The 14016-nt window shown below is 38.2% G+C and overlaps 1 protein-coding gene across 1 annotated transcript in view; it reads left to right on the top strand.

Moving 5' to 3' along the window:
• The window catches only part of hhip (hedgehog interacting protein), a 43269-nt gene extending 39330 nt beyond the window's left edge, over window positions 1-3939 (top strand). The window contains exons 12-13 of the mRNA XM_056457846.1: window positions 1376-1524; window positions 1625-3939. Of these exons, the coding sequence (XP_056313821.1) occupies window positions 1376-1524; window positions 1625-1821 (346 nt within the window). The 3' untranslated portion in view covers window positions 1822-3939. The remainder of the gene's footprint in view (window positions 1-1375; window positions 1525-1624) is intronic.
• The last annotated feature ends 10077 nt before the right edge of the window (window positions 3940-14016 follow it).

Here is a 14016-nt window from a genome sequence, read left to right as displayed (position 1 = left end):
ATCATTAGAAACTAATATAAAACTGTTGCATACATCACATGCAAAAGTCATTCCATGGACATGACATTAAGATGCCTACTGGTTTAAAAAGACCTGGATTGAAAGAAGATAACCAAATGAGAACGTTTCTGTCATAAACTATAGTAAAACAACTTGTCAAAAAGAATTTTAAAAATGAAACCCACCGAACAGATTGAAAAGGGCGCTCTGTTATTATCAGCTGTCAGTCATTGCGCCATTGCCATGTGCAGTGTAAATGCAGACAGTCGGATACGAGTCACTTTTGAAAGATGGTGTAAGCAGGTCATCAAAAAAATCAGATACAGACACAAAATCGGAATTGACTATCAAGATCTGGTGTAAATGCAGCCAAGTGCTGCAGTTCTGTATTTAAAGCTCTCACTGGTGGATTTTTACAATTATTTTAAAATCCAATCACTGTTATATGATAGGGTGATATTACAAATCTTCAGATCCAAAAACAAACAATAAAAGTATTGCATGAGTGTAAGCAAATGTGACAAAATATTCAACTTCAAATGAATCAATGAAATGTCTAACCAGTGAAGCTGAATATGCTGAAGCTTTGAGGGTCCTGATCGACTTGATTTTCTGTCTGTATTTTAATCAGTGTTCTGAATAAAATCTAGAGTTTGCCTTTGGGCAAATGTGATTTTTCTGAGCTTTGTGATTTACCTACATGTGTACACTTAAGGCTGATTTATACTTCTGGGTCAATTGCATGCATATGGTCCGGCGGAGCCTTTGCATGGTCGCATAGCCCTCTACACGCACCTCCCAAAAAATGTAACTACATGACGCAGCAATGCATAGTGCAATCTGTGATTGGTCGGCTTGGTAGATGTGTGGCCGGCACTGATAGCTGCGACCCCTATGAAGTCAGTGTTTACAAGTGTGGAGTCCCATGAAGGAGCTCGAGATGGAAACTGTTGTTTTGGGTTTATTTTATGATTAAGGTTCCCACCTCTGAATGAGCAAGTTTTAGCTACTTGTAGCATTCAGAAAAAAAAAACACCCGCGAAAATCTCAACACAGAGAAACATAACCTACTGCCAGCTAGCATTTCAGAAGTGTTATTGCAGAGCAACACAAACAGCATGCAGAAGTATAAATGCACGAGTACGCGCAAAGCAGGTGCAGTGGGTCACGCCGATCACTCGATACAGAAATATAAACCAGCCTTTAGAACACATAAAGCTAAACAAGGCGGGCAACATGTTTCTGAATGACTTCCTTCACTAGATTTGCACATTCGGTATTGGTTTAATTTGTAAATTGAAAAGAAAACATGCCTGCAAGTAGAACAAGCAAATCAGACCATTAGTTGACCACCTATGCCTTGTGCCTCTTGCAGACCACAGGTTCCTAAGGAGTGCAGACGGCCAGTAGAAGATCCAGAGATGCTAAGCACCGCTTGTTCACGTGAATGCAAGAACGGCCACTGTACACCAACTGGCAAGTGCTGCTGCAATGCAGGCTGGGAGGGCCCCTTCTGCTTACGAGGTACAAGAGCCTATCCCAGCACTTCTTTTCTGTCATTGATTTCAAAGTTTCCTTCAAAGGCTGTTGAGCTAATTTTATGTTTTTCAATTTCTGTCTTTAGCCAAGTGTGAACTGGCTTGTCGCAATGGCGGAGTCTGTGTGGAGCCCAACAAGTGTCTCTGCAAGGAAGGTTTTTCTGGCAACCAGTGCAGTAAAGGAGAGCGAGGGACAAAAGGAGACGGCGAGAAAGACAGCATCCTGGAGCACATCATTGACATGACGACTTACCTGCTGGACCTCACTAGTTATATTGTATAAAAAGCAAGGCAGGAAGCTGACCCGCTCTTCACCATTTGGCAATGTTACGGAGGCCTTTCAGAGTTTGCCTTCAGTACACCATCCCCAAATCTCCAACTGCCCCTCACCTGATCCTCCTCTCCCACCACTGTTCTGTTTCATGAGCCACAGGCTTTGATATCTCCATGCTCCCCTACACCATCTGCACTCCTACAAACACACACATAAAATAATAACATGGTGGCCAAAGGAACCTCAACACGCATAGCTGAAGGGGTCACATGTTGGAGATGAACACAGTGCTCCCCTGTTTGGTGTGTAAGGTCAAGTGTCCCCGCAAGAGGACTCAAAGCACTGGAAGCCCCACCTCAGATGTTCAGACCAACCCCAACAATTGGGATATTAGGGTGTCAACAAAGCTTCAAGTGGACAGTCTATCAAACTGAACTGCACCATAAAGAAACTCACTGCCACAGATTGTTCTAAGAACGGAGAGGAAGGAGCTGTCAGTACAGCTGCAAAACCGTACAGCAGACTTGCTCTGTGTAGAACTGGAGAATCATATTGATGGGACTTGATGCCAGTTTACTTGCAGTTTAGAAACCGGATCTGCTAAAAAATGGTCATCCATTTCTTGATACAATTGTTAAAAGGATCAATGAGGATCCTGGAAAACTGAATATTGGTTGATTACTGTTGGTTTCATTTATAGAGGAAAAAGTCAAGTGAAATCAATCTTTTAAGAATGTTTGGACAGTCACTTTGATTAACTTAATACACGAGTTGAAGACGACTGGTTTGCAGGGTGAAACTACCCTCGAGAGGAAGAATTGCAGTATCAGTTAAACGATTTTCCTGTAGTTGTTCATGGCCATGCACGCTGCTTTCATTGCAAATTGTATCCTTTATCATATTTTAAAAAGTTCATCTATCATCTTCTGTGTGATATAAAGCACAGAAGCTTGTTTTTAGAAGTGCAAAACCCTCGTAAGACAATTTTAGCTACTACTATCGTTTTTGTCTTACATTGACTTCACTGATTAGTTGACTGTTGGTTTCAAGTTCTCCATTTAACACCGAACCCTATTGAGTTTTGTCATATACAAAAGGGAACATGACTGGTGACTGGTGTACATTTCATATAGTACTGTACAAAGTACTGCTTAGATTCGCCATTGTTTTAATAGAGGGTTTATTTTTTTTAAGGAATAATATATGGGAGAGGAGCAGTTTTGCATTAAGCCTGTACATTCATTTATGTATTTTACTTATAGATACTTACAGTTTTGTTGACAACATCTATAAAAATCGTAATTTAAAGCTATAACATTGGTCTCTCACTTTCAAGAGTGCTTTGACAGAAAGAAACGAAACCATAGATCTTTCCTTCCAACAATGTGACGTTTCGATAAAACAAGGTTCAAGCTATAATTTGAGACTATCATTTTAGTCAGTCTGCTCTTAAATTAATAAGCGATGTTAAATAAGCTTTACTTCATTAAGACTCCATAGTATTCCCTTTAAAACTCATGGTTTTACATTCAGATGTCATTGGTTAAGCTCTCTTAAATGAGCTCTCTTCTACAAAATGCACTATAACTCAAGCAGAAATCATCCCATACTTCAGAAAATTACCTCATCAACAGCGGTTCTATCGCTGAATAACTGATACGACTACATCTAGACAAAAATTGGACCGCCACTGGATCCTGTTCAACTTTATAGTCATTTGGTCTTTATTTGCGTGTTTCATTGAGCCCTTTTTGGTGTGATTCTTGTCATTGAAGGTTTACAGCCCCCTCTAAAATCAGGCGTATTCAGTATGATCAATAACAATCCCCGTGCGTTTATCATGTCCTATTCAGTGCATGTACGGAATCCATGCTGTAAATCTACTCTATTATTTTAGCACTTAATGTGAAACCTGCATTGGAGCTGCTGGGAAGGTGTGATGTGAATAGAGTAACCCTGTTTCTTTTATTATTTAAGTAGTTATGCCTTAAAGTTATTTAAGTTGTCTACAATGTTTTTACTGTTTATGTGAAGAAATATGGTCATTTATTGTAAATAACTAGGTTTATCTTGGGTTCTTCTCAGAAATATCAATATGTTTATTAAAGTGTATAGCATGTTTGAGAACTTGAGTGACTCGTTTTCTTTTTTTAAATGTGATCTAATATTAATGTGACACAACTGAGCTGTTTTTCAGAAGTCTTAAGAGGCAAAATCCTCAAGGACTAGTCATTTCAGTCGGCGGCCATCTTTGAAACACCTCTCGGGCAGTATGCTCAGGCATTCTGTCTAAATGGGGAAACATCAAATTCTTCAAAACTGTTTGCAAAGCTTATGATTACATTACATATTTGCAATCATCAACAAACCTAAACAATTGTCTCATAAATTTCAGTGCTAAACGTCCAAATCAAACAAAATCTGCATATTTTCAGGTTGCCCAAGCTAATGCACGTGCACACTCAAAAGGAAGGAAATCATGACACCAACCTCATTTATGGCTGTGTCACACATTATCATACTCTGGATAATTGTAGTCTGATTGCGCTGCTCTTCAGAAGTAATCCACAAATAGGTCTTGATGGAGAATCTCCTCCAGAAATGACAGCGACTCTTTGTTTACAAGTTTGTGGGCGTTTTGAGTTGCTGCCGTCATGTATGTGCATTTGACAGGACTGACTGTATATCAAGTTCATTTCATACAGATTACAAAACCAAAAAGCTTTTGTTTTCAAGTGTAGCTGGTTCATTTAAAAGTGCAGATTTCAAACTTGATGTGGATATATTTCTTATGTCTGTGAAGCAAGTATTCGCTGAGATTCCAGCAGGTTTGTTGTCGTAAAGGCACACGTCTGGTCTGAGTTTCTACCCCGGAAGGGGTCTACAGCGATTGATGATTGGCTCCTGTACTAGTAGGTGGGTGGGGCTTCCTTCACCATATTGACCATTAGACTTTTCCCCATTCAAAACTATACGAGTGACATGTCTTGTGTATTCTATAGTGTTTGGCGCTACACTCCAATGTGTAACAAGTCACCTTTAAGATCACACAACCTCAAAATGAGTCTGGCCATGACTCTTTTAAATGACCTAAAGGTTGTCAATATGTTTCAGGTAAACTGCTTTCAGTATGGCGGACTTAATTATAATCGTTACAACAGTTCTCTGTACTTAAGGCAGTAAATGCCAAATGTGCTTAACGATACACCAATGTGTGTACAATACACCAATAGCACACCATGTGTATTAACCTACCCTTGAATTTTGACATGTTCAAAAACAAAAAAAAAATGTCTTGATGATAGGAACGATTTCCACAAGTATCTGCTTCTTCTGAGCCATCAGTGTCCACGTAACCTCCTTTTACCAACACAACTTTTCTTTGCTCAGATTTTTGCTTCACTTTTTTCATGTGTCATTTGTAACAAAGAAACGTATATTAACTTGGTCACAAGTTAAACACTAGGGAACAGAAACATTTTGCATTCCTATCAGTTTTTTTGTTGTTGTTTTTCAAATAAATGTAGTTTTAATGCTCTCTTTTATTTATTCTATTAACAGTTTTTATTACATTAGATATAAGAAAAAAGGCTTTAAGTGAATGCTCTTGCAACAGTTTCCCCCACTAGCTACCTTTCAGAAATGATCTACCTGCATACCTAAAGCCTAGTCTTCATGTAGTTACTGGTAGGGGGGAATTTAAGCACACATGCCCAGTGGGTGAAACTGCAACTAGTTCAGACTGCCTGGTCTCACAGCTTGACTGGAAAATTCAGAAGCGGTGTCTTCTCATATGATAATAAAACTCTCTCTATCTCTCATGAAAAATAATAAGACATCAACGTGTCATCGGCGTACACGCAGTCCTATGCTACATCAGCACCAGTGACGCCGCCTCATATACTATAGACTTTAACCATGGAAATTAAAATTAGGGGAGAAAAGCTCAAAAATAGCCAGTTTTCCGCTGCAATTAATGCTAACATTGTCTAAATTGATGTTCAACACACACAAATATGGTAAAATCTCTCATAATTGAGCTGAGGTTTCATGACTGTTTAAAGGAGACCTATTATGCCAATCAAGTTTCCACACACAAAAAAACACACAACTAACCCTTTGAAACTACCCCTTTACGACTTACTAAAAATTTTTAGTGACTGTCACTTAAAATACAAATGAGATTGCGCATCCAGCCCTCTTTTCAATATAGGTGGAGCTATAAATGCCTATGTATTAGCATGCCAGCAGATTCAAAACAACACTAATATTATCTCTGTGAAAACTGAAGAAAAGAAAAGAGGCTCAGAATTAGTCATCTATGTAGACTGGTGTTCAGTTGTGCATCCTAAAACTCCACATTTATAATGCCTCTTGGTCACTGACCGTATCTTTGGCAGGTACCGTGTTAAATCTCTAATGGCAGATGGCTGCTTCTCACTCAGGGCTGTTTATGCTAATGAGATGTAAATGCTATGAACATTTTAATCATTGACTTCCATATTATTTTTATATTTCTATTTTATTTTTCTCCTCGCCACTGGCTTGCTTGGATTGTGACTTGTGGAGCTGCGCATCGAGGGATTTGCTCTTCAGTGTTTGAACATTCAGCAGTGAAATTTAAACTCTGAAATCTGGACTTTACTAGAACTTCTACGCAGGGGCGGACTTAGTGATTTGGGGGCCCTAAGCAATTCCAGATATGGGGCCCCTGATGTACAGAAAACTGACAATTTTTGTGATTGGATTTTAATAGTAATAATAATTTAATTTTTAATTCACAATTTATCAAACTAATCTTTTCACCATTTTTTTTCATAAGAATTGAGTAATTGCTTTTTATGAATCGGCAGCTGTTTCACTGGGAATTGTTGAACAGTCTCTTAACCAGCTCACAGCGCTCATCATCTGACAGCTATTTAGCCAGAAAGCAGGAACGTGGAGGAAGCTGCGTTTCATTGTTTGTCGTATTTCTACTTTTTTCCTAAACGTTCTCAAAATCCTCACTCTTGCACACTCGACCTGCCTCTACTATACCCCACATTTGCCGTCAGTATGCAAAAGAATGATCTGCTCTCAAGGCTGCAGGTGTGACGGCTGTGTGGCACTGTGCCGCCTTTAAGTGCTCTGAGGTGGGGGAAAGAGAGAAGGCATCACTGCAAGGTTCATTGCAAATGACGTTAAGACACAAGAGAGTCTCTAAATCTCTTCAGGAACAACAGAACATTCACTAGTCGATAATTTAAAAATTTGGCGCTAGGGACGTCTGAAAAGTCGCTAAGTTATCAACCCTGGCTGGCAGTGTATTGATTGAAGCGCTCACACCTCGCACATATGCAGTATGGCCAGAACATTCCATTATTCACGGGGGTCACCGGTTTTGAAAATAAGTAATAATGTTGAAATCTTAACAGTTATAGGCAGATTTTACAACATACGATAGAAAATATATAAAAGAGCTAAAGTATATGATTAATATAAGCTTCTTGCCATTGGTCGGCGGCCCCTAATTTCCAGGGGTCCTAAGCGACTGCTTACCTTATTTATTAGTTAAGTCTGCCCCTGCTTCTGTGTTAAGCGGCTTTGACTCAATCTACACTTTAAAAGCGATATATAAATAATCATGAATTATTTGTTTCTTCTACATTAGAAGTTGTTGGTTTCCAGCATTCTTCAAAATATCTTATTTTGTGTTCATTAGAAGAAAGAAACTCATGAAGGTTTGGAGCAATTTGAGAGCGAGTAAATTTTCAGGTTAGGGTGAACTGTTCCTTTAAACCAGGAGTGCCCAAACTTTTTCTTATGAAGGGCCAAAAACCAAACTTGATTGAGGCTAGTGGGCCGAACGTAAATATAGTTGCCATGGGTAAATTCTTAATTTATTTAATAATATTTAAAAATGACAACAAAACATTGCTTTATATTAACTAATACAGTTTTTTTACATTTTACAATGAACTTATTACAGTAAAAATCTCATTTCTATCAGAATTACACTGGTTTTGCTTTGATTTGCTTCTGCATAGTCCTCTATCTGTCAAGAAACAGTATTTACATTTTAAAAAATCTGATTAATTTACAACATTTAACTGAAACATTTAATTTCAGTTTGCTTTTTTGTAGCTCAGCAATAAAACAACAAAGGTTACATCAAATTAGAAATAATGATCTCTGTGTTAAAGGCATTCGCCCCAACCCTCCCCATCATTCTCACTCTTCTCTCAGTTGGGATGGTGAGCCAAATCAAAGGTTACAATGGGCCAACTTTGGTCCACGAGCCTTACTTTGGGCAGCTCTGCTTTAAACACTAAAACACTGAACTGACAACTTTATTCGTCTGCTACTGTGGAAACGTGACAGATAAAAGTAACACATTTGAATGAGTGTGTGATATGGCATGCCACAACAACAACAACAACAAACATTCTGTCCCGTCCTCTGGAAATGTCTACTGGAAGCTTCACAAACGAAGCTCTGCATGTTGAGTGTAGGTTGACAGCGTTATTAAATTCCATCTCCAAACATCAATCAGGTTGAGTGGTCATTATAATAATGAATGAGGACCACCCAGATCACCATAGTCACCCCAATGTATTTAGAGTAACGCAATACTAAGTTGTCTGTGCTTTGTTCGGAGCCAATCAAAATCGTGTTGGGGAGCCGGGCTGATAGGGGTATATTTGAGTTTATATACTATCTGTGGCATGAATCATTACTTTTCATTTGGAATGGTTTTCTTTCTCTTCCCCAAAGGGCCTTTGCTGGCTATATTTCATAAACAGTGTAACCCAGCACTCAGCATAAACATGACGAGTCTGTATACTAAATATTTGCAAAACTCCGATGGTTGGAAAACTCACTTATAATATCATATACACAGAAGAAAGAATTATCAAGCAGATAATGGCTTTAGATAAGAGAAGGACAAAAGATAAGGACATACTGCTTTATCTGTACTGTATATGTGGATATGTGGATATCGATAAACTTCCAGGAAGGCCATACTTAATCTATTAAAAAGAGCACACACACACACACACATTTCTACTTTTATCGCACCCGTGCTTTAGCAGAGTATTCTATTACCTCATATTTTTTATGTGACCGGGTCAGAGAGGACTACCGCTGAAGTGTGTGTGTGGTCATGAGTGAGGAAGGCAGACTCCCTCAGAGCCACGCTGATGAAGTTATGGATCACAACACACCCTCAAAATTAGAACAAACATGCATCAATAGTCTGCCTTTAGCCACCTCCTTAAAGAGATAGTTCACCCTAAATTAACATTCTGTCGACAATTACTCACCCTCACTTCATCCCAAATTAGTGTGATTTGAAAGAACTTTTTTAGTCCATATAATGGAAGTCAATGAGGCCCAAAAATTTCAAGTGTCTAAAAAATATTAAGCACATAAAAGAGAATTGGAAAATGTTTGATGGCGGCTTTTCAGTGATTATAAAAGGTATCTATATATTACTGTATATTGTATATCTATAATATAATGTAATCTATTCAAATTTTACAAACAAATAAGAATAAAAATCACATGCTGCTAGCAGTGACCAACGGCAACATAGTACAGACTGTAAAGTTAAAGTAGTAACAGCATCATATGAATACTGGACTCTCGAAATTACAATGACTGACCTAGTGATAACCATTAGCCACAGCCAAATCATACTCCAGCCGAAGACTGGTTACTCACTGAAGCTAAGCAGGGCTGAGCCTGGTCAATACCTGCATGGGAGACCACATGGGAAAGCTAGTTATCTGTTGGAAGAGCTGGAATCAACCTGCAGTCTACGTGAGTCCTGATGCCCAAGTAGAGTGAAGAAGGGGACACTTTACTGTCAGTGAGCACTGTCTTTCAGATGAGATGTTAGATGTTAATCGAGGTCCTAAAAATCCCATGGCACTTCTTGTAAAGAGTAGGAGTGTAACCCCGGTGTCCTGGCCAAATTCCCTCCATCAGGCCTTACCGATCATGGCCTGCCAATGGGGTATATATGCACATGGACTTTAAATTCAGTCTGCCAGCCCCATGGCTTCCAGTTAATTTGTCATGCTATACAAACTGCCACGTTTAAGATGAGATTTCTTTAAAAAAAAACAGCGATCTTCACTGCCTGGCTGAGATATATAAACTGGGCATTAGACTAAACAAGAAGCACTGCATTCAATTATATTTTTCTGCATCATGTCTTTAAATATGGAAATTCCATATTTTTCGTCTCTTTTTACGCTTTAACAACCAAATGGATGCTTAAGTCTATTTAACAGATTATATTTGTATTACATTACAACATTGATGCTGTAAAGGGAACCTTATGAAATTGAAAATAGTCACATAAAGGTTTTACCAGAAGTATCCCCCATCCACTGAATTGGTTCTATCACTGTCTCTCCACATCCCCTTTAGCTGGAGTGTGGTGAGCGCACTGGGGATGTTGTGCTGTGGCTGCCATCACATTAACCATGTGGAGCTACACACTGGTAGTGGTGTGGAGAGACCCCCCAAACCCCTCATGATTGTGAAGTGCTTAGGCATGGGACGATAACCGGTTTCAAGGTATACCGCGGTTTGGAAAAGTCAAGGTTTTAAAACCGCCAAAATTTTCTGTAATACCGTTCCTAAGGTATATTTAAGATTTTTTTTTTTAGGACAACAGTATCTCCATCAGAACATATATCCAAAGATGCTGTTTTAAATTGTAAAGAAATTTGTTTTGTTTTTTCAGTTTAATAATTTGAATTATTAATATATGTATAACATATTAATATAAATAAACATATTAATATAAATAAACATATTTACTGCTCCTAAATATTTAAAATGTTTCTTAAAATAAAATATATTTGCTGTTTCCGAAATCACCGACTTCTCAGTACAGTAGGTATTGCATTTGAATTTAGTACTCGAGCTATAGAAAAGTATGTTCTATACAGTATGAATGTGAGTAGTATGAATGTAGCTCGGATGCACTCTGGATGCCATTTTGTCATCATCACATAACATACCCGCTTCACTCCCATTCAAGAATTCACTCGCAGTCCATCATGGGATAGCGTAGCATCCATCTGATGCCTACTTAAGAATCTCACCAGAAGTAGTAGGTCATATGGGCACTTCTCGCATACTGTTTTTCGAATTATATGAATTTAGACATACATCTCGGCTCGCATACTCTTTTTAGCAAACTATATAACATGAAAGTATGCCATTTCGGACGCATCCATTGTGTTCAAAGTTTTTTTTAGTTTTTTACCCAGACATTTAAAAAGAATATATTTTAGAGCAGTAATCACAACCGTGATCTTTGTCTCCAAGGTTATCATACCATCAGAATCTTTTACCAGCCCATGCCTAGAAGTGCTTTGGGTGTATGAGCCATACACAATAAATGCGCTATATAAATACAGTACACATTACAGTTAATGGAATAAAAATAGAAAAGCTAGAGCATCCACACTCATTCCAGAATTATCCTCATATATTTTTTATGGAATCAGGCATGAAGTCATGTTTGTGTGTTTATATAGCATGTTATAAAGTCTGATTTAAAGTAAGCAGCTTTGCAATGTAGCTTCAAAACAAGTAGCTATTAAACATGGCATTGCTTTCAGTTAGAATTCAACTTCAGATCTGCTTTATAGCAGAAATCTGTGTTTATGTTTTTATTGGAAGATGTCTGACCTCAATACTGAATAAGGAAAACGAACTGGAGAAGATTTTGACCTACCACCAACCTATTGCGCAATCGCATGACAGATAATGAGACAGCTTGGAAATGTGTTTTAAACTCCTGAAATGAACTCCAAACAACCTTTATGTTTACGTTTCTCGATTATGTTAGAAATGACGTAACCCCAATTTGTACTTTGATTTCAATACTGGGGCTTTTATACATCAAGTGCCATTGTATAGACCAAGTAAACTCATTGGTCCTTGAGTGATGCTGTTATGATGCTGTATCAAGTCACTGAATCTCAAAAATCACAAAAAAAAACAACTACTTTTTTATCTTAAAGATTTTGGACCATAAATTTCCACTGTATGGAGAAAAACAGCAAATAGATTATTGAGATATTTTCAGAAGCATTCCAAAAGAAAGAAAGAAAGGCTTAGGTACAGCAAATATTTTCATTTTTGGGAAAAGAATCATTAACCTTGAAAATGCCACCAGAACACAAAGACTTGAGAGTTATACTCTACATGTCAACAGGTCCATGTTTTCTTCCAGGCTTTCTTCCACCTCTACTTGCAGAACTAACCTCTTTTTGTCCAATGCCCTAGCACATTGCATATGGCAGATTAGCTAAGAAAGCCTTGGATCTCCACTCCTGACTCGCATCCATGAAATGATGCAATTATGGTTCCCACTGGGGCCCAATCTGTCATGTAAACACACACCCAGCCCCATCCAAGGGCAAGGACTGGAGACTGGCAGGAGGAGACAGGTAGATGTCAGGATGAGAGAATAATAGAGAGGGGGGATGGGTGTCGAGGACTTTGGTTTGCATGCCAATTTGGTGTTTGTGTGTGCGCGCGCATGCATGTGTAGGTGTGTGTGTGTGTGTGTGTGTGTGTGTGTGTGTGTGTGTGTGTGTGTGTGTGTGTGGCATTGCTCTCATGCGTTTGTGCAATGAGACACTTTGTCTTTTTTGTCCATCTTCCTGTACCACGATCCTTAGCAGGGCTTAGTAAACAATTGGTATCAACAGAATGGGACCACCTAGGTAAAAGTTTCCATGTTGAGGCATTTTTTCAAACTGTGGCTGCAAATTTTCCCAAACACATTAAAACAAGCTACGCAAATGTTTTATGACGGTACTTGCATAGCGTATTGTTATATTAACCTGTGCAAACGGTCATCCATCTTGGCAAACTTGCTGTTTCTGCGCTTGAGATCTGTGAGGCCTCGTGAGCTTACCTAACTAAAAACTCAACATGCTACATCAAAAGCCGCATGTCCAGCCTTCTGCACAATGATCAAAGGAAGAGATGAGCTTGGGCTTAAAGATGTGCACTTCCAAAGTCATCTGTTAAAGTGGATTTTCCTCACCTTTACATTTTCGGGCACCAGTGAAGTGATAAAATGTTCATGCAAGACCTGCTAACAATTTCACTGAACATTATTTCACTTTAAAAAAAAAAAGCCAGTGACCTTGTTTAATATTCTGTAGATTTGGAATGCTTCTGTCCAATATACTAACTTAATTCTGCCACCATTTACTCATTTACACTCATGCACAAATAAAACGTTTATCATATATAATATATATAACTCATCCATACAATGAAAGTCAGGCTTTTAAGGACAAACAGATTTATTTAAAGCTATTTTTTCAGTGTTCTGTGAGAAATAAAAAGTATATGCTTGATATTTACTGCCCCTTTTGATCAATTAAATGCATACTAGCTGACAGTGCAAATGATCACACAGCATTCTTTTTAAAGTAGTTTATACACATTTTTAACTTGATTTAAGTTCCAAAAGCCATTGTTAAATAAGTTATATATTTTTTTTTATTAATGTGATAGTCATCTCATTGTGTGCGTTTGTGTGTGTGTGTGTGTTATATTCCTCGCGACAGAACTTAATCAGCACAGTATGTGCTTATGACTCAAGCGCGTTGTGTTTACAATGGCTCTTTTGTGTATCAGGCTGGTTAATGAGGCCAAGCATAGCTGGACCATGATGTGCGTGATGATTTCTTGTGTTGCTGTTGTCTGTGTAAGTTGCCTTACTGTCTGTCAACTCTCTGAGAATCTAGAGTTTACAAGCTGCATAGTGAATCTGAAGGGATAACAGTCAAAACTGACAGCCCACACACGCTCCTGATAAACATGCAGAGAAATCCACAAACACACACATCCTTAATGGGAAACATCCTGATCTGACCATAGTCCTGTCCACCATGAACCAGATGTGCATATTGAAAATAAATTAATCATCCTCAAGTAACCTGAATCAGTTCATATTTTATCCATTGATTTACTAATATTATTATTCCATATCCATATATCTAAACTGGGATGTGGTAAAAGAACAAATTTGGGACAAATCTATTTAGCACTTAACGCAATGGAGATTGTATCAAAGCAGCTTTACAGAGATGAAAAGGCAATATCACAAAATGCTAGAGATGTGGCCTTTAAATGAGAAATCGCCATCAAATTACACATCTGAGTAAATTCTAATTT

Source organism: Danio aesculapii, chromosome 1, assembly GCF_903798145.1.
Source record: "Danio aesculapii chromosome 1, fDanAes4.1, whole genome shotgun sequence".
In the NCBI taxonomy this organism is placed as follows: Eukaryota; Metazoa; Chordata; class Actinopteri; order Cypriniformes; family Danionidae; genus Danio; species Danio aesculapii.
Note: the sequence above shows the minus strand (reverse complement) of the source record. Positions and strands in the feature narration are given on the sequence as shown.